The sequence below is a fragment of the Zosterops lateralis genome (assembly GCF_965231275.1).
Source record: "Zosterops lateralis genome assembly, chromosome: 2".
NCBI classification, from domain to species: Eukaryota; Metazoa; Chordata; class Aves; order Passeriformes; family Zosteropidae; genus Zosterops; species Zosterops lateralis.
The window spans coordinates 51,291,994-51,314,226 of record NC_139763.1 but is presented as its reverse complement, the minus strand read 5'-3'; the positions used below and the strand labels follow the sequence as shown (position 1 = coordinate 51,314,226).

The window sequence follows — 22,233 nt, the reverse complement described above, 5'->3', positions numbered from 1 at the left end:
AATCTTTCATATACTAACTCTTAACCTTTTGTTTGGTCTCATCCCAGACATGAAGACTGAGTTTGTCAAAACCAGAAGACCCAGGAGTTCAAATGATAGAGAAAGGATCAACAGGAGCAGAATTGCTACAAGTTGAGAAGCTGGTGTCAGCTACCCCACACAAGCTTTGCCTGATGAGAGCTCGAGCACTCATGGCAGAAATCCTCAGTGCAACCAACAGAGAGGAGCTGGGGCTCAGCAGGGCAACCCAGAGAGCAGTGTGTGATGAGGTGGACAAAACTGCAAGAACTTAACTGTAGTGCATATATATCTCTATCTATCTATCTATCTATCTATCTATCTATCTATCTATCTATCTGCATTTCAAGACTGGATTGCAGCGGAGTTGAAATCAAACACTCAACCATTCTGACTCAGACACTTCTGTCTCTGTGAGAGCACTTGAGTTTAAGTGTGTAAGAAACTCTTGAGCTTAAAATATGGGCACATTTTGACTCCTCATGCACCCAGACACTCAAATTCTTGTTCAGCTTTAAGTAGCAAATGCAGGCTGTGTGAGTTTTGCCTGGGGTAGTGGAAACACAGGAATGAAGAAGTCAAAACAGTAGACAGTTTTGGGAAATTGGAAGCAAGAAGAGCTGCAGAAAGAGACTAAAAACATGTGGCAATTAGGAGGAGAAAAGAAAACAGGAAGAAGATAAAATCCTGTTAGTTCAATATTCTGAATCTGCGAAGATTTAAAGAATCTATCAATTTAAAAATAAATGCCTGAAACTGTGGATATTTGCTGGCCCTCTACTTTTGCACATGCCTTTGAGAGCTCTATTGTTTTTTCCTGAAACCTGACAAAAATATCCCAAAGCACAGAGAAATTCCGATACTATTCTGCAGCTTTGTCTTGCAATACATGGATAGTGAACAGTACAGCACAACAGCCATTTACATAGATCAAGCAGGACCCTGGAGCATGAAAAAGTATTTCCAGACAGTTTTCTGTAGAAAATTATTATTTTCTATTATTTGGGGGCGTTAATTATGAAGTTTTGAAGGGATAAGTCAATGGTCCAAATGGGAATAGTCATTTTTTAATCTTCTATTAACACAACATCTATTTCTAAGAGCCCTCCAAAACCATGCCTTTTGTAGTCCAGACACGACCAACCAAATTAGTTTAATTACTTTTACCATATTAATTTTCCTAACCTACCATGACTCCCCTCACTTAGGCACTTAAGAACATGGTTACAACTGCTGCTCATTAAATCCTCCAAAATTCCTCAAATATTGAATTAATAATGCTGAATAGTGACCACTGTTCAGCCATTTCCAAATTTTCCACCCTTCACATAGGCCAACATCTGTCTTCCCATATCTTTATTCATGTACCCTGACGTCTGGAAGACCATTCACCCAGAAATAAATCTCTCAAACTTTTACTTTATAACCCGATGACATTCACATATTCCTTATTAAAAACCTCTATGTAGGTACCAGCCCAAGACATGCCATTTAAAAGACAAAGGGACCAGGGTCTGTTCTGTGCCATGAAGAATTTCCCATGTGTTCCTCAGCAATTATCCTCTTCCTGTCAACTAGCTGGTATCTGTATTTGATGCCAGACCAGCTGTTTCAAAGACAGACACCACAAAACCACCATGTAAATAGTTATGGGTTATTCTGCCAGCAGGGAAACTGCTCTGGAACTCCAGGAAACAGAGCTGGGCTTATATTCATTCCTTAGGCAAGGAACCTTATTTACTGCAACTGCAGATGCCCCATGTACGCCCTGCACACTTGCAGTTCCTTTCATTTGTGTATTATTTAAGTTTCATTTATCCAGCAGTTTAGCAGGCTCTTGGCAACCATGAGGTAACACTGTCTTCTTCCAGGACAGAAAATATCCCAGTGCTCAAGCTGTAAACAGTTCTCTGCCTCTGGCATCAACTCCCCTCTCTTTCCGGTATTACAGATAAGTGCCGTGTCCCTTCTTATTTATGTCCTCTTCAGACATCCCTATCTATTTATTTTTTCTGCACATGGAATTGTCACCATGACTCTTGAGTTATTATATCACTTCTCTGCAGCTCCTTCCTGCAGTGGCATGCAGCATTTGGAAATGTTGCTAACACTTTTATTCCAAGTAAGAGACAATAAGGAAATAAACATAGGGGACTGTTCAGGGGCAAGGGTTTAGCAATCTAGTCAGATTTTTTCTAAGTTTAACCTTTCATCACCCTGCGAAAGACTAAGTTAGAAAGGACATGGAAACAAAACCTGATGTATAGATTTGTGTAGTAATTCCAGGGAGGATGGGGACATGGAGGAGATGACACTGCTAACCCTATTCACAAAATACAAATGGGTTTTAGTGAAATTTGCACAGTTTAATAGGTGGAACATGCCCAGTTCTGATATATACATCTTTATGCCTCAAGTTTCTAATGTCATTATTTTGGACAAGTATTCCTCACATAAAAACAGAGTGAAGTCATAAGGATTTAGCCTGAAACTAATTGGAACAAAATAAATAAGCCAGCAAGCATGCCTCTGCCTATGCTACATTTTCTAGTCAAAGTGAACAGGTATGCAGTTTTGCAGGGTTGAGGACATCTCCTGGTTATTCCTGGTTTGGTTTCTGCTACAGGACATTTTGCAATATATGTAATGTGTAGTATTTATGTCAGCTGTTTTCAGCTCCCATGTAAACACCAGAATTGTTCTGAAGCATATGGGACAGTCCTACTGCACCCATACTGACAGGACTCTAGGAGAAGAAATCATACACTGAAAACCACAAAGGATGGCTAATTAGATTTTGCATTTCTACTAAAATTAAGAAATTTTGGCAGAAAAGAATCTTTTTAACAGCAAAAACACTATCTGATAATGAACATCCTCAGGCACTCCCAGAGGAAGAGGGGATCTTAGCTTTCAGACATGGGGGAAAGGGAAAAATGACAATTCTTACATTTTATGTGATGTTTTTATTAGTATAACTTTTAAATGAAAAAATAGAGCACTTATCAAGCACTTTACAACTTTGAAGTGCCTTATAAAGCTTTTTTGGAAATATAATCCCTCATAAAAGTCTCTCTTCACAGTAGTAGTGTGTAACAAATATCAAGTCCCTTCTGCAGGTAGGAAAACCAAACCAGAGAGCATCAGCCTTCCTAAAACGGCTGAGAGTGAACAGCAAGGCTATGACTTACATATTAGGAACACCTTACTTGCTGTAATGAAAGTTCTACATCTTAGCTTAAACACTTCAAAACTTTGAAATATTTTCAATAATTTTGATGCAAAAATCTAATTCAATTATTTACTTAATGCAGTTACTAATTCACTCTCTCTCTTTTGGTGAACATAGACAATTCGACTTTAATGTTTCAGTATTGTCAAAATATGCAAATAAAATATCTTTCCGGGAAGAGATTAGTTTTGTATAAGTTGAGCAAGTCTGGCAAAACAATTTCTACAAGCAGAACAGGAACATACTGTGCTGCCTGGGACACGTCTTGAAGTTCAGGTTTTTATTTCTTGTTCTTGGTCTGACTTAGGCAAAGCACAGGGACATAGTTTCTTCATGTGGAAACCGGGAACAAAACAATTTCTTCAGTTCAAATATACAGTGACAATCTCCACTCTAGAAGAAGAGACAGAACTTCATTACACTTTGGCACATTATTTACAAACTCCACTTGTGGAATTTTCAGGTGGGAGTCCTTTTGTATCATCAAAACACACAAACAAGTTTTCATTTCGCTGCACTGATGGGCTCCTCTTTGCCATCCTGGCCCTTCTCACTCCCTCTGCAAGGCCAGTACTAGGTTAGCAACCCTACTTCTTTCCTTCTACTACTATTGTCCCACATGCCACTCTGTGTATACAGCTGCCACAGGCTGATGCTATTTAAATACAAATCCCAGCAAAAAAGCCTTTGGGACTAGAATCACAAAATTCAATTTGCTGTAATGTAAGAAGACAAACCCATTATATCAGTCTCTGGTCTGCTGTGTAACCACACGTGAAGAAAAGAAAGAAAGAGAGGGAATCCAAGCAATCCACAGCAATCCAGATTTTCTCTTTTTGGGGCTACTGCAGAGACTTTGCCCCAGAATGGGCCCTACCAAGTACTATGTGACATATGAATGAATTAATGCTCAGGGACAAGGATTAGTTACGTACATTGCCAAGGGTGCTGCTGATGCAGTATGATAAATTTTAACTCCCATAGAAATAGAAAACGTAAAACATTTGGAAGTGTAAAAGGCCTCTTCCTGTGCACCTGAATCTAGGAGCCAGACCAAATCCCAACAGTTCATGAAAAATATAGTTTTATTAACCTTCCTGAAATTTGTTTCCTGTATGACATGTGTGTATAAGTAAGTTTTTAAGTATATGTTAAGTGTATACACATATACACTTAATATATATATTATAGATATATCTGTAGTGGAAAATGACATGAAGTTTTCTTCTTCAAAACAGCCATAGCAAACATATAGGAGTACTGAATTTCCAGTGCTGTGGACAAAGACTGAGGTTGTGCTTCTTATAGCAGCCTTCACTCACTGAACTATTAGGGAAAGGTGATCCAACAGATCCATACTTCCATTGGCAGCCAAGTGTATGCAGGGTGCCAGCCAACCTGCACATTTACTCTCCTTAACCGGGGTGCTGTAGGCTTGGGCTTTAATCTGGCCTTCCCCAAATAAAACAGCTTTTCTTCACTGTGGTCTACAACTGCAAAGAAGGCACCAAACAAGTCCCACTTCCCTACCCATCTGCCTTCAATGCTGGTACTGTCACTCCTCCTATCATTGCTCCACCATCAAAAGAAATACTCATGTTTCTCAGTGTGAAACTTAGACCTTCCTTTTGTTTTTTGAAAAAGAACTCCAAACCAACAACAAAAACCTGCCATAGAAATAATATATATTAAAAAACCAAGCAAAAAAAAAAGTAAAGGCTCCAAGAGATGACCTTTGTCTCGCACGGTTTTGCACAACTGATTATTTGATATTTGCACTGTGTCAGGCTCAAGCAAGCAGAGGATGGGCACTGGTGGGCTGAGCTGTGTACAGAAACAGAGCATTAGAAAAAACACCTCCCATTTAAGTGAGTTGGAAATGGAATTAAACTTTCCAAAAGAAGACATACCAATTTTTAGCACAATAAAAAGCAGATTAAATATATTATAATACTGAAGAAAAATACTAAGTGACAAAAATATGCATGACAAGGGACAAGGGGGAAGCTCATTAATGTGACCAAAATGCCACCATTTCATATCCTATGTGGAGAAAACACTGAAGCACAGAAAACAACTCTTCATCCTAGACAGGTTTCATCAGATCTTTTTACTTTCCCATGAAACAAGTTTTTGTAGAACTTATCTACATTTATAACTGCTTATTTGCAAAAAAAGTGTAGAGCGAAAACACTAATTTTCAGGATCTAGCTCTTGTTTGCTTTTATGCATGAAAACAAAGAAGGCAGGAAAGAAGAAAACATTTTTAAAAGGCTTTTATGATGCTTACATGCAGTTCTGAGCATGCTGCCCTCTCAAAGACTGCTTCCAATTGAAGGTTGCCCTGACAAGGACAGGATGGGCACAACCAACTTCAGACACACTTCCCAAAAGACATGGGGTATCATCGGCAACAAATTGTTGTTCCCTCTGCTGGGGACTGAGCTGGCTGCAAGAGTTGGAAACCTTGTACTGTGTATTTATTCCTCCAGGTCTGGGTGCAACATCTGGGAAAGTGTTCTGGAAGCAGTGGGAGTAAAGACGTCTTTCTTGCCTTAATGGCACTTCAGGGCTACACATGGTAGACCACAATCACGCCAGAGACCTTAGATGAACTGCAGTTCTTTGGAGGTAGAGAATTAAGTACTAAATGGTTGGCTTAGAGAAAATCTTATTCTGCATAATGAAATTATCATTATTCCCTCGTGCCACACACAGACAAAACACATATGCACCCCATATTTACAAAGTCAAGGGGCACTGTTGAAAATATTTTTCATAACCTTGAGACTGAAAGTAATCACAGACAATTAGACTTGCTTTCCCATCAAAGTGCCTTGGAATAACGACACGGGCACTCTTCCATATCGGCACGGCATCAGACCTACAATGCAGAGGAATGACTCCCTGTGTGTAAGGTGAATTCAGAGCTTGCAAAATGTGCCAGAAATGAAATAATTTAACTTTCCACAGAGCGACTATTGGAAGAAAACTGGATGTACAAGCTCCTTCTGGTTTGGACACCTGCCTGTAACTACCTGCACTCAGACAACTATCTCACTACATCCAGAGGTTCCCACTTCCACATCACCTTTCTAGGCTGTGGTGGCTTTGGTGAGCCTGCCCTTACACCCCCAGTACACACTGCACCAGCAGACATCTCCTTTTAAATGTACTTCTGTCCTGAAATGTAAAGCCTGCCACATCAATGGGAGTGGGCTGAGGTTTCATTTATTAAATAATCTGTTTATCTTCTAATGACATACTGCATGAAGAAAGAGCAGAAAGGCTAGAAAGGAAAACTTCTGTGAAATATACTCATTTTCACATTGGAAAGCTCCACTGTTTATTGAAACTGGCAATAATTTTAAACACTAAAAGAAAGTATTTCTTAAAAAATAAAAGCAACACCCAACACAAATAGAACCTCCTATTTTACTTAAAGTAAATTAATTTTTAAATTGGCTTTGTTTATTTGAATTCCCAGTTTCTGAAACAGCATATGAATTTGCTGTTGGAGGTTTTTTTACCTGACAGATTTTCACAGTGCAGGAAGAGCTCAGGGACAAGGAAAACATAGGACATGAGAGAGAAGAGCTGGAGTTTTGAAGAGAAAGTCTGGCAAGTAGGTGAAAAAGAGGTGTTAGAGACCAAAAATCTACACAGTTCAAGTACAATCCAGACAGATTATTTAAAAAATGTTTCTTCTTCCCAATATTTGTCTAAAGAAGGGATTACAAATCTGTAAATATCTCTCTGGAACTTATAGTTGGCAAAAGGCATTAAACAGACCCTAAAGAAAACAACAGGTAATGAATGGAGTTTTAAAACCTACAGAACAAAAATAGCTTTTTGGGTGCCTCTGACTTTTTAAGTCCACTCAGAAAGCGCTCAAAGGAAAATGTGAACAAAGACTAATGACAGGGGCCCTTTCATATTAAAATAATATATGGAGCAACAGTGAATGAGAGGAATGCAATGTTTGAAAAAGCACAGACTAAATAAAACACCCATGTACTCACTAGTTCTTTCTCTTCTAGGGTGGTGTCTCAACCCAGCTACAAAGGAACATCTTGGGGAGGGAATGCTGTCATTTTCTCAGGTACAAATCTGTACTTCTGAGATGTTTACTGTCTCCACGTAGAACTGCTGAAGACCCCTTGACACTGACAAATAGACCTCATTACGTCTGTGGCAAAGGTATTTGCTCTCATCTCTCAGGAATGATATAGGCGTTGATCAAGGACAAAGCACCAAACACTAAAAAATTCACTTGGCCTGGGGGCTATATTCAGCCTGGCTCTGTAGGAGCCTGACAGGGCAGCCTGCCTACTGCAGCAGCAGCACTGAGAAGGGTGATTCAGACCCTATGCCCACTGGGGCTCATGAACGAAGAGTAGCAGTTGCAGCCCAGTATCTGAGTCCCACAAAAGTGCTCCGGTTACAGAACCTGGCCTCCTCCACTCCTATGAGGCAAGAGCAAAGCCATGCCTGTGGATATATGGTGCCTACATGGATAGATTAAACCCATTCCCACTTCATGCCACCTGGAAAGTCCCAGACTTTTGCAGCTGTTGACCCCAGAAAGCTGCACTGTCATGTTCATCCAGAAATTTCTAACAACTGAAATAAGGTTGTACAGAAATACAGAATGCTGATTATTACTAAAGGAAATGAAAGTCCTGTGGAAGTGAGAGACAGGGAACAAATCTCTTGTGTTTCAGACACTGTAAAATTATGTCCCGCACAACCTCAAAGTAGGCATCTTCTTTCTTTGTTGACTTCTTCAGGATGACCCACACAATGTTTTAAACTCCTTAGGCTTCTCCGTGTGGTATGGGGCTCTCCATGATGAACTAGAACCGGATTTAACCATGAACAAGTTAAGATGTTTATATGTTCATACAGTGAAAAGAACCAGTATTACTCAGTCTGTAGGACTCAGCTGTCCTATTGTAAGTGTCAATAGCAACTTCAGTACCACCTAAAAGGTCTGAAATAGCCACTACAGATCATAAAAGAGCATTCTGACTTGTTTCCCTCTCCATCTTCAAAGTAAAAGCAGCAAAGTGAAGAAGGTGAGTCTCACCAGGCCTGCAGAGGTGCAGACCCCTTGGAAACAGCAGTAACACTCTCCCCACTCCTGGGGCCAGCACCAGCACCTGTGCCAAGTGCAATACAGATGAACACAAACCAGGAATCCAACCCATGGATGCTGGTTTTCCCACTTTTAAAGATTATTCCTTTGTGGAGTCACACATTAGTAATTTTCTTTAAGTTCACTGAAGCAGAAACTAACTCAATGCAAGTCCAGTGTGCCAATTTCTCACAGTTTCTCCTTGCAGAAAGAGTTGATAAACCTGAGCTGTGAGATTGCCTGTGAGCCCCGAAGGCTCTCCATCACACCTGATACCTCCTGATAGCTCTATTTGATGACCTGGCAAAATAACAACAAGAAGCTGATACTTGAAAGAGAAATTTAATACCAGTGCGTGTGATTTATGCAATGCTCAATCTATCAGAAGTTTCACTTGCAGTTTTCCCAGTCAGAGAGACAATACGTAATTCAAGTCCGCCCCCCAGTGGACTCCAAGCCCACAACACCACATTAGGTTTTGAAGGTGACAAATACCGAGGAGCTAGATGACAGCATACTTAAAAAACCTAGGAGTTACTCCAAGAGAATTAAATTCAACTGTTACCATCTATAATATTCTGGTTTCATTCTTCATTAGGATACAAAGAAATATACCTCCCAACTAACAAATCCGTCCATCCTGTCATAATAACATGTTGTTTTTCCTCCTGTGTCTAAACTACTGTGAGTATTTCAGTTGCTATGCACAGAAAATCATGTAGGTTGGAAAAGATCTTTAAGATCATTGAGTAAATGAAAAAAAAAAAGTTCTCAAACATACACTGCTTAGGTAAACAATTGTCAGCAAGATCAGTCTGCCTAAAAGAAATAAGGTACAGATTATGCAATGCTGAGTTTCTGTGATCTTTTCACAGAAAGTTTCCTACTGAAACTTGCTCATTCTTGCATGCATAGCTGTCATACTTCATTTATACTTATCCAGAACTGCACTAATTACTGTGGGTCATATGTGAATAATTAACTTCTTTTGCCTGAAGCAAAAAGTAAAGGCCAAAATAAAAACTGCAAGATGATATTAGTACATGGAGTATGTAAGTAGTACATGCTGCATGTAAGTCTGAATATACCAACTTCTTACAAGACCTCTGAAGTGTCCCATAAAACACACTTAACTTTAACAGCTTGACACAGGTTTTCTCACTGGATCCCCTGGCTAAATTCAGCACTGACCATTTTTCTAGACTACATTTCTTTCATGCCTACTGCAATGTCAAAATAGCAGTTATCAGCTGACTATTTAATGAAGGCTTTTGATTTGATGTTATTTTTCTTTTTCCCTGAAGTAATAAACCAACTTCCAGCATGAGTACAAAACAGTTCAGGCAGTTGTATTTTGGAGTAGGAATTCGTTTCAGCCAACTCGCAGCCTGGCAGGTATCTGGGCTTCTTCTGTACTTAGCAGTGAAAGAGAAGCACCTTTGAAAGCAAATCCCTAGGTACACCTGAAGAGAGGTGTCCCTGAGGTGCCAATCCCTCTTCTCTGAGCACCCAGAGATGCCAGACGGATAACATAGCCTTGACAGCCATTTGCCAGGGAACCACAGCTGGCGATACGGATCCTACGATTACAGCAGGTAGACAAACTCCTTTTGTGCTGGTGGAGAGCTGCATATGCCTTAACGGAGATTTACCTACATCCTCTCAAGCCTTCGGTGCCTATTCTGAGCACTCTAAGAGCACAGGTCTGAAATTCAGCCATGTTGAGTATCTAACACTGATTTGGGTGCATTACCTGCAGGCACTGCTCTGCTCCATGAGATCACTGAAGAATCACAGATGTCTGACACATGTAATTCTCAGTGTTTTAAAATGTCACAGCAGAAAAGAGCTTCTTCTGTTTCTGGGCTGACTTGGGTGTGACATTTCTGAGGTTGTCCACATCTAGTTTGGTAACTCACACAATGATTGCTTATACTCCTGGGCTGGTCGCCAGTCTGGCAGGATAGAGAAGAGTGACTCTCCTGTGTTGTAAGCAGATATATGCTATTTTTGTTTCAAACCAAACACTCTACAGCTCCTCTCTGCTGGGCTCTCTGTCTTTGAAAAGGGTGGAACAGGCAAGAAAAGAAAACACAGAAATCCAATCAGGGAGAAGGAAAGGGATGTAGTAGGGTTAGACTGGGATAAAAGAGGTAAAACAAGAATGACAGAAAAAGGTGACAGGGTAAGGGTATCTAAAAGGTATTAGAAGAGTAGGGATGAATGATCACATTTAAGATGGGAAAGAAAAGGAAAGATGAAACCAGGAAAATTAGCCTGGAAGGAAATGTAATGGAGTTTCCAGATCACCAGATAATTTCTGTTGTTTAAGGAAGGGACTTGAACACTTAATAGAAATTTTTTTAGTAGAGGACAGAGCCCCTACTAAATTGTTTTAGTTTAGGATGGAGCCTTGTTCAGGACTCCTCTCAACAAAGGTCCTACCAACCAAAATATATATTGGAAAGAGTGATGGAGATGTGGCCTCAACTGAAATGGAGAAGTGTTCACTTAATTTTCTAAAATAATATCTCATACCCTTTAGAGTGCATCAGACCACAGAAAGTACTAGCAGATTCTCAGCAAAGAACAACACTGTCCTACATGTTGGATAAACACCATCTTTCCTCCAAGGAGTTACAGGACTACTGAAGTCCATTAAGAGCAGAGAGATCAATACATTTAATTTAAGCAAATCAACATCAGAGTAAGGAATAGCACTGAAGCTCAGAGTGTTCTGTCCACTGCCTTTCTATCCATCCAATCAATCCCCTTTTAGACTTGCTCTTGGTAACTTCAAATTGCTGCTCCTGTATTTATCCACAATAAAATTACGATTATTACACATCACTGCTTCAGCTACCCTTAAATGCCTGTCATACAGACTAGTAGCAGGCCATAAAGTTATTAAGGACATCAGGTATTGATTGAGTGTTAAGTATGGTCACTCCTGAATGGGACCCAGCTCCTCTAGGCGCCTCTCTTGCATCTCTGCTGTAGAGATCGAGTGTGACTGATTCTCATACAGTGATGACTTCCCTCTCCAGTATGGGGCAGGTGCCTCTGAAAGCCTCCAGAAAGACATACTGAGAACTTGAGTTTACCCTTGAATTGAACTGAAGGATTTCAGGAGCTCCTGGCATCCAAAGGCTACATCTGTAAAAGCAAGTAGTTTCAAAAGAAACAGGTCTGTAGAGTGAAAAAAATGCAGCTGGAGATTCATGACCACACTGTATGTTCTTGAGGGTTTTCTCTGGACTAGCTCTGGTTGGTCCCAAGCAATGACCACCCTTTGTTGGAGCACAGCAAGTATGTCCCCTAGGGGCCACTTTTCTGTTGAGTTTCATCTGAGAAGAGCCTGGCTGGTGCTGACACCCGTCTTGCATTGCCAAGAGGGGATGACAGGGGAAGCTCCATTCAAAAGCACACTCCTGACCTGCACTAGAATGCCAGTACACTCACAGACATCTCTGTTACTCAGGTACAGGCCTTTGGCTCTTAGTGTAAGACAGGATGACAAACTCATCATGCCCTAAATTGGACAGAAAAGCACCTGCTTGTATTAATCACGGTGCACAGTGCCAGGAAGTCTTACCTGTGTGCGTTCTCCGGTGAGCCTTCAGGTGGGAGCTTTTCGTGTATACTTTGTTGCATCCCTCAAAGTCACACCGATGGATGCGCCGCTTCCTGGAGTCTGGAGACTCAGACCTCCTCTGACGCCTTGTGCTCTCAATACTGAATGGTGAAATTGAACTGAAAAACAGAACAGAACCAAAAAAATGAAGCAAGAGCATGGTGTATACCCCAGGCCTCAAAAAATCAGCTGTAACAAAGTGAATGTGCTAGAAGTGACATAAACAAGGAATTAATAATTTCCATTTCTACATTTTGACACAATTAGTGCTTGAACTAGAGCATATTTTGCAGTATGAAATAACTGAAGTTTTGATTTAGAAGTGCTTATTGTACAAAAGACCCACCCTGATCCTTGAAATACTGCTCCAATAATGAAGCAGCCTGACTTTATCTGAGCTCTATTTCTATCTGACATGTGTCCAGGTAAAAGCTCACTGAACTGTTTTCTAAACAAATTTATATATAGCCTCCATAACTTCTCTGTGACAAGTTTAAATAGATAAAAAGCCTGAAACCTTTAATGAAAAATTGTTTCCAGTACCCAGATCTGAACTATGGATCCTCGCATTAGGCCAAACACCTGTTGTTTGCTTGAATACGGACTGCCAACAGATCCAAATCACCCTGCAGCAGCGATTTTTCCATTTTCTCATTTAACAATTCTCAATCTATCACGTGCATGCCAATGAAATTTATTTTTACTTTCAGACCACTGATAAATGAAGATCATTAGAACAAGGACAGAGAACAATCCCCATAGAAACACATAAATGCTTATCAAAGATACTCCATATACAGCAGTGTCCTACAGCCTACCAGTTACCCAAATTTTAAGCAATTAAAATACAGCATTGAAGTATTGTTGCATGAGTTTCTAAGTACAGTGTGTGCTGGACCTAATACTTGAAGAAAGCCTTGCTACAGCAGTGCATTTGGCTTGGTTGATAAATCATTATCAAGTTGGAAGGCCAAGATTCAAACCCTCATTGACTGCCAGTAATTATACTACCCCGCCATAAATCATTATTAACTGATCATCCTATCAACCTCACTACAATTATATTGCACAGCAATCACCGTCACCCACAGTTACACCAGCCTGTTTAGTTAAACACTGGAACAACTCTGCCCTTCATCAGGTTTCTGGGGCTTCCCAGGTTTACTGACATTCAATTCAAGGTAAATGGCCTACTGATTCATCAGCCTGCTCTTTTTGCCTCTCAAGATCAATCTGAATGAAGAGTATGAACCTTTGGGGATGCTACAGTACCAAGGCAGGCATTTGAAAGGACCACTGATGCTGATCCATCTGCTGTGAAGCACCTCTATTAACACTGCAAGCTCATGTTAGAGGGGCTCCTGTACAGCTACAGCTGTTACAGCATACATGAACTCCTAGAGCTTTCCAGAACTTGCTGAGGACTATTTATATGCGGTTAAAAGTTTGCATAAAGCATCTCACACCATTAGCATGTGATTTCACTGATGTTCTAATTCTCTGCATACAAATCTCTAAGCCTTGAATGAGTGGTAGTCCAAATTATGCATTTTTATTTTTGTTTAAGTATTTTCATAGTACAATCCTAATTTGAAGCATTAATGGGGAAAAAAACCTAACTTCTTTCTGAACGGTACTCTTTTGATACATACTCATATTTCACCTGCAGGCAAGAGATTCTCCAGATTAATTATTTTATCCTATAATATGATGCATGTAAACAGATGTGCAGAGAATTCCTGAAATGGAGATAGAAGTGGACAGAGAGCCATAGTAACAACATTAGCTGGCAAAAAGTTGTCCCCAAGAGAGTAAGAAACGTTACCACTTTAACTATATGACTGGAATACAGATATCTCTAGCTCTCACCGAAATGGCTTAGGAATTGCACTTAAGCATTTGAATCTCAGAACAAATAAAGGACTTGGCTTATACGATTCACTAAGAATGGTTTCACTACTCCAGCTGGGTTTTTTTTTTAAACATCCCACCAGCTGAAATAAAAGCAAATGTGTAAATCAAATGTTAAAGCTCAATACGGAACATACACAATTCAAAAAATCCAATCCAACAAAATCCAGTGCTCAAACCCAGGAAATCCTGATCTTTAAAAATAAGTATTTTTGCATCTTTTTTGCTACAAGTAACTTATAAACTGTCTTAAAACCCTATTTTGTAACAGAGCATTCAGATCCTGAATAGTACAGCTCATTTAAATAGGAGGAGGATCAAGCTTAAAATACTGCTGCCATTTCCAGCCCTGAGACAAAATGAACCTTGAGAAAAGTCAGCACCTCATAAAAAGCTATTTGTCACATATGAGAAAGTGATCTCACTGCTGGGAACTGCTCTGTGCTTTCCCGGATATTTATACAGAGAAGATGTTACAGAGCAGTGTCATGAAGGTAGCACACGATCAATGCTGCTGCTTTTTAACTGGATTGCTCCCTCTTTCTAGAAAGTGTAGGACCCTACTTGTCCCACAGGAGGGAAAATAACTGAGTAAGCGACAGAAAGTGATGAGTATTGTCACTGTCCCCTGAGAGCTTCACAATCATGCCCTGCTCAGTACAGCAGAGAAAAACTACTGTCAGCTAGAACCAGCAAACGTCACCTCATGCCTTCCCTTCACAGCCGTGCAGCACAGATGACAAACTAACCAGCAGAGGAGACTTGCATGGCAAGTGAGAGCATATGTCCAACGTGCTTTTCCTCTGCCACTTCAATTCCTGTGGCACAGGGGATCCCCAGTGCAGACATGTTCACTGCTAAAAAAGGAGCCAAAATCTACCTGATACCACCAGCTTTGTTATAGCCTTCCTAAAGTTGTGTGACTTTAAATGGGGATATCACCAAAGACCCTAAAAAAAAAGCACAAAGCACTTTTTTGAGCTTGCTCAGTTTAGTCCCTCTCACAGTAACTTCCAGATAATTTGCTGATGTTCTTTCCCTTTGCCATGCACACAGTAAAGGGACATCTTTCTCAAGCAATTTCTAGGAAATACTCTCACTGACCAGACAGACAGAAGGGAAGTCCTCAAAATCATATTTTGTGCCTTTTGAAGGCAACAGGGGCTGTGCCAGGTGTCTCTGGTCAGCACAAGGCTCCTGAAACTTCTGTTTGATGGCACCATGGTAGACAAAGACTTGGAAATGGATGTGTCGGAATCCACAGGCATTTATTTTTTCAACTAAGTTACTTTTCCTTTTTGTTTAAAATGAGCTTTAAAATTCTATAAAATAAATTTAAAAAAAACCACCACAAAAAGGACCACAATGCCCCTCCTCCCCCAACCAAAGCCTAAACAAATCATATTGTAGTGGCTTCTTTCAAATTTAACTGTCCCCGCAGCAACCGCACAGAGGAAAGACCTGTCATCAGCCAAGAGCTACCAGGGTACCCTGAGGAGGAGCTGCAAATTTTTCTGTTAATGGCATGATCTCAGGCAGCCTTTAAGGCTAAAGGTGGGCTTTTGCAGTAAGACTGATGCCACACGTAACAGCTCAGCAGGATGTATTAAATTACTGTTCAAACATGAAGTTTGAAAGACAAATTAACAAAGAAGAAAACTGGGTTCAGACATATCAGCTTGATGTTTGCTTATTTGTAGCTCGTTATTTCTAGAACCAGTGCAATTTCTATGTTAGTGTAGAAACTGTTACACCTGATGGGAATCCTGGGAGACTGCTGGCTGCCTCCATGAGCAGCTCAATACCTGTAGTCAGTACAGTCGGTAGGGTGAAATGAATAAAACCAATGGAAGCATTTAGGGTAATTTATAAAAATTTAGCCGTGTTACTTCCAATTAGAAGTGAAAACATGCATCTTTGCAACTCGCACATGGCCAAGTGCTTGTGCCTCTGATACAAACAAGTCTGCAAAACTTAATACCGACTGGGGCTTCACCACTAGATGGCCATCAAGTTCTGCTGAACGTGATCTGCACTGCATGAGACGTGGATTATTTTTCCTTTCTACGAATGCTGCCCATGACCTCCTAGGTGTTTTGCCTCTGTTCTGTACAGATGTGAATAGCCCTTGGCACAGGCAGCAAGACTGTTAAGAACCACATGTAATGGGTGTTTTTATACTGATCCTGTGTTTTCTGAGCAGAGCAGAGCTGCCTGGGGAACACAGTTTGTTTATTAAAGCCTTGAACTGTGTTCAGTCCCGTGACACACCACAAGCCCCTGCACGCCGGCTGCTCCCCACTCTCAGTGTGCTTGAGTGCACTCACCCCGTGGCAAACACACAGGGTTACCTTTGGCCACCCAAGCACCAGCTCCTGGGGGCTGCTGGCATCCCAGTGAGCCAGCCAAGGACTGGCTGACATGGCCAGCAAGGAGCCAGGGACGTGCAGCGAGCCACGCTTTGCTCTTTGCTCTACAAACGCAGGCAGCGTCGCAGAGTTGCATCTTCATCCCTGTGATTACCATTTCTACTCTTCTTTGGCCCCTCCACTATGAGCTCAGACTCTTCGGCTACGCATCCTGCCTGCCTCAGAAAACCTCATGGAAAACACACTGATCCAGGGGTAACAGGTCACATCAGTCTGTGCCCAAGATTCCTGTCACTTTATCTAAGCCTAGGTATATATGTAAGTATAGCAATCAGGCTACATTACCTTCCTCCCTAGCTGACCCTGTAGTTAATTGAGAGATTTGTGGCTGCACCCTAATAACAGTCCATGGCTGCTAAAAGCAGATGCTCTCTTCCCTTTGGGGTGAGACCCAGGACGTACCAGCTGTGGTCCCTCTGCTCTGGCTACTATGGGAAGAAAAACCAGATGGGGCTCAGGCCCCTGAAGCATCTGCTCAGCCTGGCTGAGGGGCTCAGCAGGCCAGACGGTGTAACACAAGTTGTGGTCCTCTTGTGCTTCTCAGCCCCTGGGCGCTGGAATACAGGATTTGGCTGAGATGGCAGATCAGGACAGCCCCACTCCGACTGCTTTCTGTTGTGTTGGCACAGGCACCTGCCTGAGTCTCCAGCAAGCCAGTGCAGGACCCACAATGACAAAAAGAAAATTCTGCCAAAAAAAATCTGAAGCTTTTGGTGGCTTGACTCCCTAAGGAGGAGAGTCTGCCAAGCACCTGCACTGACATAAGGCAGAGGATGGGAACCTGTGGCCATGGGTTAAGGGAGTGTCATCACCCCTTTTAGTGGCAACCAGCTGTGATTACGACAGCTTCCATGTAAATTTAGAGTATGTGTGAAGAAATCAAGAATATGGACATAAGCAATAAGCAATCAACACCAGGAACAACTGGAAAATTCAGCTTTTGCTCCACAGAAAAGTTGCTTCTTGTAATATTTGAGTATAAAGCACACAGAAGAACAACCACACAGATAGGCTGAAAACAAAAATTGGGAGATATGACCATGTCAAATAACTATGAGCTGACAATGCATTTTGGCAATACATGATAGAACCATTCATACCCCACCCTCAGTTCAATTTTGGACATTCAGATATTTAGACATTTTATGTTTTTAAAGGGAAAAATATGTCACTATAAAATACTCAAATATTCAAATAGTGTATAAATTTAGCAATGTGAATCTTCCTGAGACATGCAAAGCTTCTGGGTCAGCCTGTAAATTATGTAATTTTAAGTGCAGACAAATTAAAAAGCAGAAAACTGGAGTACACCATGCCTGTATTCAGATAGTAATGAGCAGTTGAAGAAAATCCTTGCATCTCTAGCATTTACTCAGTGTTCAAAGGGAATCAGGGCTGCAGAAAGAAGCATTATGGGTTTTGGCTTCTTAACAGTTTTAGAACCTAAGAGCTGTTAAGTGACTAACTATAGACGCCATGTTTCTAAATCCTAGCCTTTGGATTCAGTGTGGGATGGCACCCCCCCCAGCACACTGGGCAGCATGCACACCTCCATGCTCACACACCCCCAAAGGCAGCTGTCACTCCTCCTTTGGTTCTCAGAGCAGCTCCCCACCAAGGACTCTCAGAAGCAGGGATGATCACAGTCATAATACCTTTGCTTGGCTCCTCTGGCACTTCTCTGAATGCACACACCCACAACAGCACACCACTCATTCATGAAGCTGATGTCACTTCAGACAAAGTATCTTCTACTAATTGAGACCTTAAGTTTCACACTCTTAACAGACATGTGAGTACTGTGTGCCTTTTTGAAAATGGGCTTTGAATCACATTTGCCAGATTCCAGCTCTTAATTACTTTATTTTGTAGAAGCTTTTCACATAATGTAATTTCATTTTCTGGTAGGTCATGTAATGTTACCATCCCACTCAGGATAGTGGTAACACTACACCATGAAGAAATATGACATGGATTATTTCTCATTACAGTGTATAAAACTCCTCCTAGTAGTCAGATGCCAAAATCCTACTATATAAAAACACAGTAGTTTTTTTGCTATAAAATGCTTAAATAGCAATGTTGTCTCCTGATAAAAATCTTCACTCGCTCAAATATTTACTTTTTTAAAGAAAAAATACAAAGTTGCTACTGTCTCCTGTTCATAAACAGGTGTGCATGTGTATATACATAGGTATTTTTTCTCTTCTTAGATTCTAATTAATGTTTCATGAAAGGCAAACAGCTGCATTAGGAATGTCAGACATTAAAACATATCAAGCAGTATTTAAGGTGATCATGAAAGGAAAATATGTGCTACTCTTCTATTACCAGTAGTTACTTCAATCACTGTACTTTAAGGTCATGTTATACTGGAAATTATAATTTTTGTCAAGAAGGAAAGGAGGAATTTGGCAGCATACACAAGCAGTACACATATTAAATGGGAAAATTATGTGGATAAACAAGAGAAATAAAAGATGGTTCAAATACACCTGGTTCAGAAATTGCTTGAGCTGGAGCAAAATTGCACCAGAAGCAGATGGGAACAGGAGCACAGGAAGTTTCTCCTGTTATGCTCTGCCCAAGTTGTCCACTGCTGGCTGCTGCCAGAAGCAGTGCCCCGGTAAAGAGGATCCTCTGCTCCAGCTCCATATGGCCATTCCCCTGCCAGCCCCGACCTGGGCAGTCAGCAAAAAAACCCCACCCTGCATATCTTTGACCTTGACTTTCTCTGCAGCATTTACTATTGAGACTAGATAAAGGTATTTGAATTGCTGAGCTGCCTTGCAAAACCTGAGTGTGTCACAATATTGCCCTGGCTGGGATGGAAGCGGAAGCACAACTACATGGAACATGTAGCAAAGAACTTCGGGGCCTACTCAGAAAAGCACTAATGTAAACCTCAGCACACCTTACCAAAACTATTCATCACTTTTGTTATCAGCTGTGTTAAACCGAGACATTTGTTTGATCCTTCTGATCTATATTTGTGCTGTGGGATGCAGAAGCACTTTCCAGCTCTTACTTAGAATTTGATGTTCTGAGATGCATCTCAGCTCTACAGTGGGCTGACACCCAAATACACACCCTATTCTCCTCTTCCATGCTGCTCCTCTCTTCTGGGTTTCTAAGGAAACTGGGCCAGTCAGCACCTATGACATGCTCCAGCACACCCCCTAAAATCTGGTGACTGGAGGACTGTAAAGCACTTCTGACAGAGAAAACCCATTAATCAAATCTATGATGAACTCTGAAATGTCATAGGAAAAAAACCCCACCAAAACATTACCATCTCTTTTACCCTTATTAACCAACAATGTTTTACCTTAGAGAGCTGTTGTGTAAAAAGCAAAGGCATAACATGCTAACTGCCTTGCACCTAGACATTATCTACATCATTAAAATGCTTCTTCCTGGCTTTGAGAAAGTTCATGGACAACTTGCACTACTATATCCAGCAGTAGCCAAACCTGGGCAACAGCAGCTCCCAGACCAGCTGTACCAAATTACTGAGATGATCCTTAACAGGGATGAGTTTCATGTTTCTCCTAACATGCATGCCAGGACATACAGAGTTTGTTTCTACCTGTAAAGGTTTTAGAAATATTTGACAGGAAGTCTATCATGTTTTACACACAGACTTAACATTTTCAGTAATATTTAACATAACTCTGTTTCACTGCTCTGCCTTTCCCTTGGTTTGGACACATGGTACTCACATTACATGAGACACTTGTCCTTAGATTTTGTCAGAGATTCTGAGGTGACATGTGACAGCAGTTTACATATGTTTAGAAGTATTTTTTCTAACATGTGCATGTTACAGAAGATGCACAGCTTCAATACTGAGCCTTCCAGCTCATCAGGATGGCTGAACACAATTCAAAGACTGCTCTGGATGTTGAAGCCCATGTTAATACCTCTTTTTATAAAAAGGTGTATTATCATGGAATAAAAACTAACAGAAAAACTCATCTGTGGAGGGAACTATAAATTTTCTGCTCAGCAAGGTTCTTTAGAGGTAGACCAAGTCATTCATAGTCTTGTCCTGTTTAAGGCTGAAAATGTTCAAAGACAGGAAAAAAAAAAAGCCCATTAATCTGGGCAATGAGTTCCAGTGCTCACCATACTCATATTCTAAAGAGTTTCTAATGAATGCTTGTTTTTTCTGAATATTTCCTACAAGGTGTTTATATTCATAAATCTACTCATTATAAGGAAAGGCTTCTAAGTGACCATGAGCTAACATAAACATTCACTTTTCTTAAAAAAACCCTCCAAAATTAGCTTAGTTTGCTTTAGCCTGGTGTTTTTCTGAACTGGAGTGAAAAATCACAAAGAAAAGGAAACCTCAAGCAGTAGGGAAACATATCTTCACAATGAATTTGCAAGTGGACTAAAGTGCATGGGCAAGGGTCTGTTCTTTGGATCTGAAGATGATGCACTGTATATCTTCCTGAAAGCAGGAATAATTCCTGAAATCCTGTATGCCACACATGTTTAACACATGTTAGTTCAGGCCTGGGAGCTGAACCTGGTACAGCAGAGAAAAAGCATCACATTTTGTCCCCTCCTTTCAGGGCTGGCAGAACAGCAGTGGTCATTCACAGGATCTCCAGCACCAGCAGCACTAACTCTCCCTCCAGACGGAGGCTGCATCAATGCCAAGTCTGTTCTTTCTTTTTTGTTTCCTTCTAAACAGAGCAGAAAATTGGGTAACTGAGCACCTACAACTCAGCTCTGAGATCACAGGGCCCTGCTTTTTACCTCTCCTGTTTCTGATTCATACTTTTTCTTGACATTTTTCTGGCAACATATACTGCAAACAAGCCTTGTCAATATTGGTAATCTTAGCAGAAAAATATTTAAAAAGGGAAATAAAAACAAGTCTGTTGCAGACATGGGATGAGCTGAAATTTTCATCATGGAAATGAGTATGTACATGTCTTTCATGTCTTCCACCTTTGTTCTTAGAGCATAGACCCTCCACTTTCTAGTGTAGGACTCCCTGAATGTTCTACCTTGCTCTCCAGATTTCACTTTCTTCTCCTATCTCTAATTCTGATTCTTAACATTGTACAACACAGTAGTCAGTTCCAGTGACTGTTCTTGCCTGTGCATCCACCTTCTCTTGGGTCACAGTAACAAATGTGGAACTGATCACTGCAGTGGTGATTAAAAATTCTCTGTTCTGTATCCTTAGCTGACAAAATTGCCACTAACATCTTGCCAAGTCAGTGATATTAAACGAGGACATTGTTTCCACTGGGACTGAAGCTCATGTGAATGACCTTTACTTTCTTCCTGTTCAGAAGGGTTATTATTGATAAGTTAAATATTTGATTACCCTAGATACCTATGTGTAATGCAATTATGGGTGGTCATCTGTCATACTCTGTCATCAAGCAGATTTTGTTAACTACTAAATGGTTGACCACACTGAAGTGTACATTTTGCTGTGTGTATACATATATATATATATGTATGTAAAGACAGCCTGCCACCCCCAGCAGAAAGCCATCTCAGGAGACCAGGTTTTTTATGCCTCACAGCCCTTTACAAGCTCCTGTGTGAGAGTATGTATTGCCAAGTATTCATCTATAACTAAGATAATATAACTATCATACCTATTTCATCTGTCTAAGAAAAAAGGGGCTAAATAATTTAATTCATTTGGAGGAAAAAAAGTTACTGAGCACAAGATAATACTTCAGGGATGTGAGTTTCTTCTCCTAACATACTTTCTAATCAATAAATTCTGAGATTTATAGTTCTACTAGTTATGTTCTTCCAGGACACCCTCTCCTATTGAAAGGAAAATTTATAAAATAACAAGAGAAAAACATCCTATAAATCTAAACTGTACCCC

At 40.7% G+C, this 22,233-nt stretch overlaps 1 protein-coding gene across 3 annotated transcripts in view; it reads right to left on the bottom strand.

The window, feature by feature from the left end:
* Positions 1–22,233, bottom strand: part of KLF12 (KLF transcription factor 12) — a 228,498-nt gene that overhangs the window by 10,134 nt on the left and 196,131 nt on the right. For all 3 annotated transcript variants that reach the window (XM_083854551.1, XM_083854553.1, XM_083854552.1), the window contains one exon: positions 11,983–12,140. In XM_083854551.1, the coding sequence (XP_083710677.1) occupies positions 11,983–12,140 (158 nt within the window). The remainder of the gene's footprint in view (positions 1–11,982; positions 12,141–22,233) is intronic.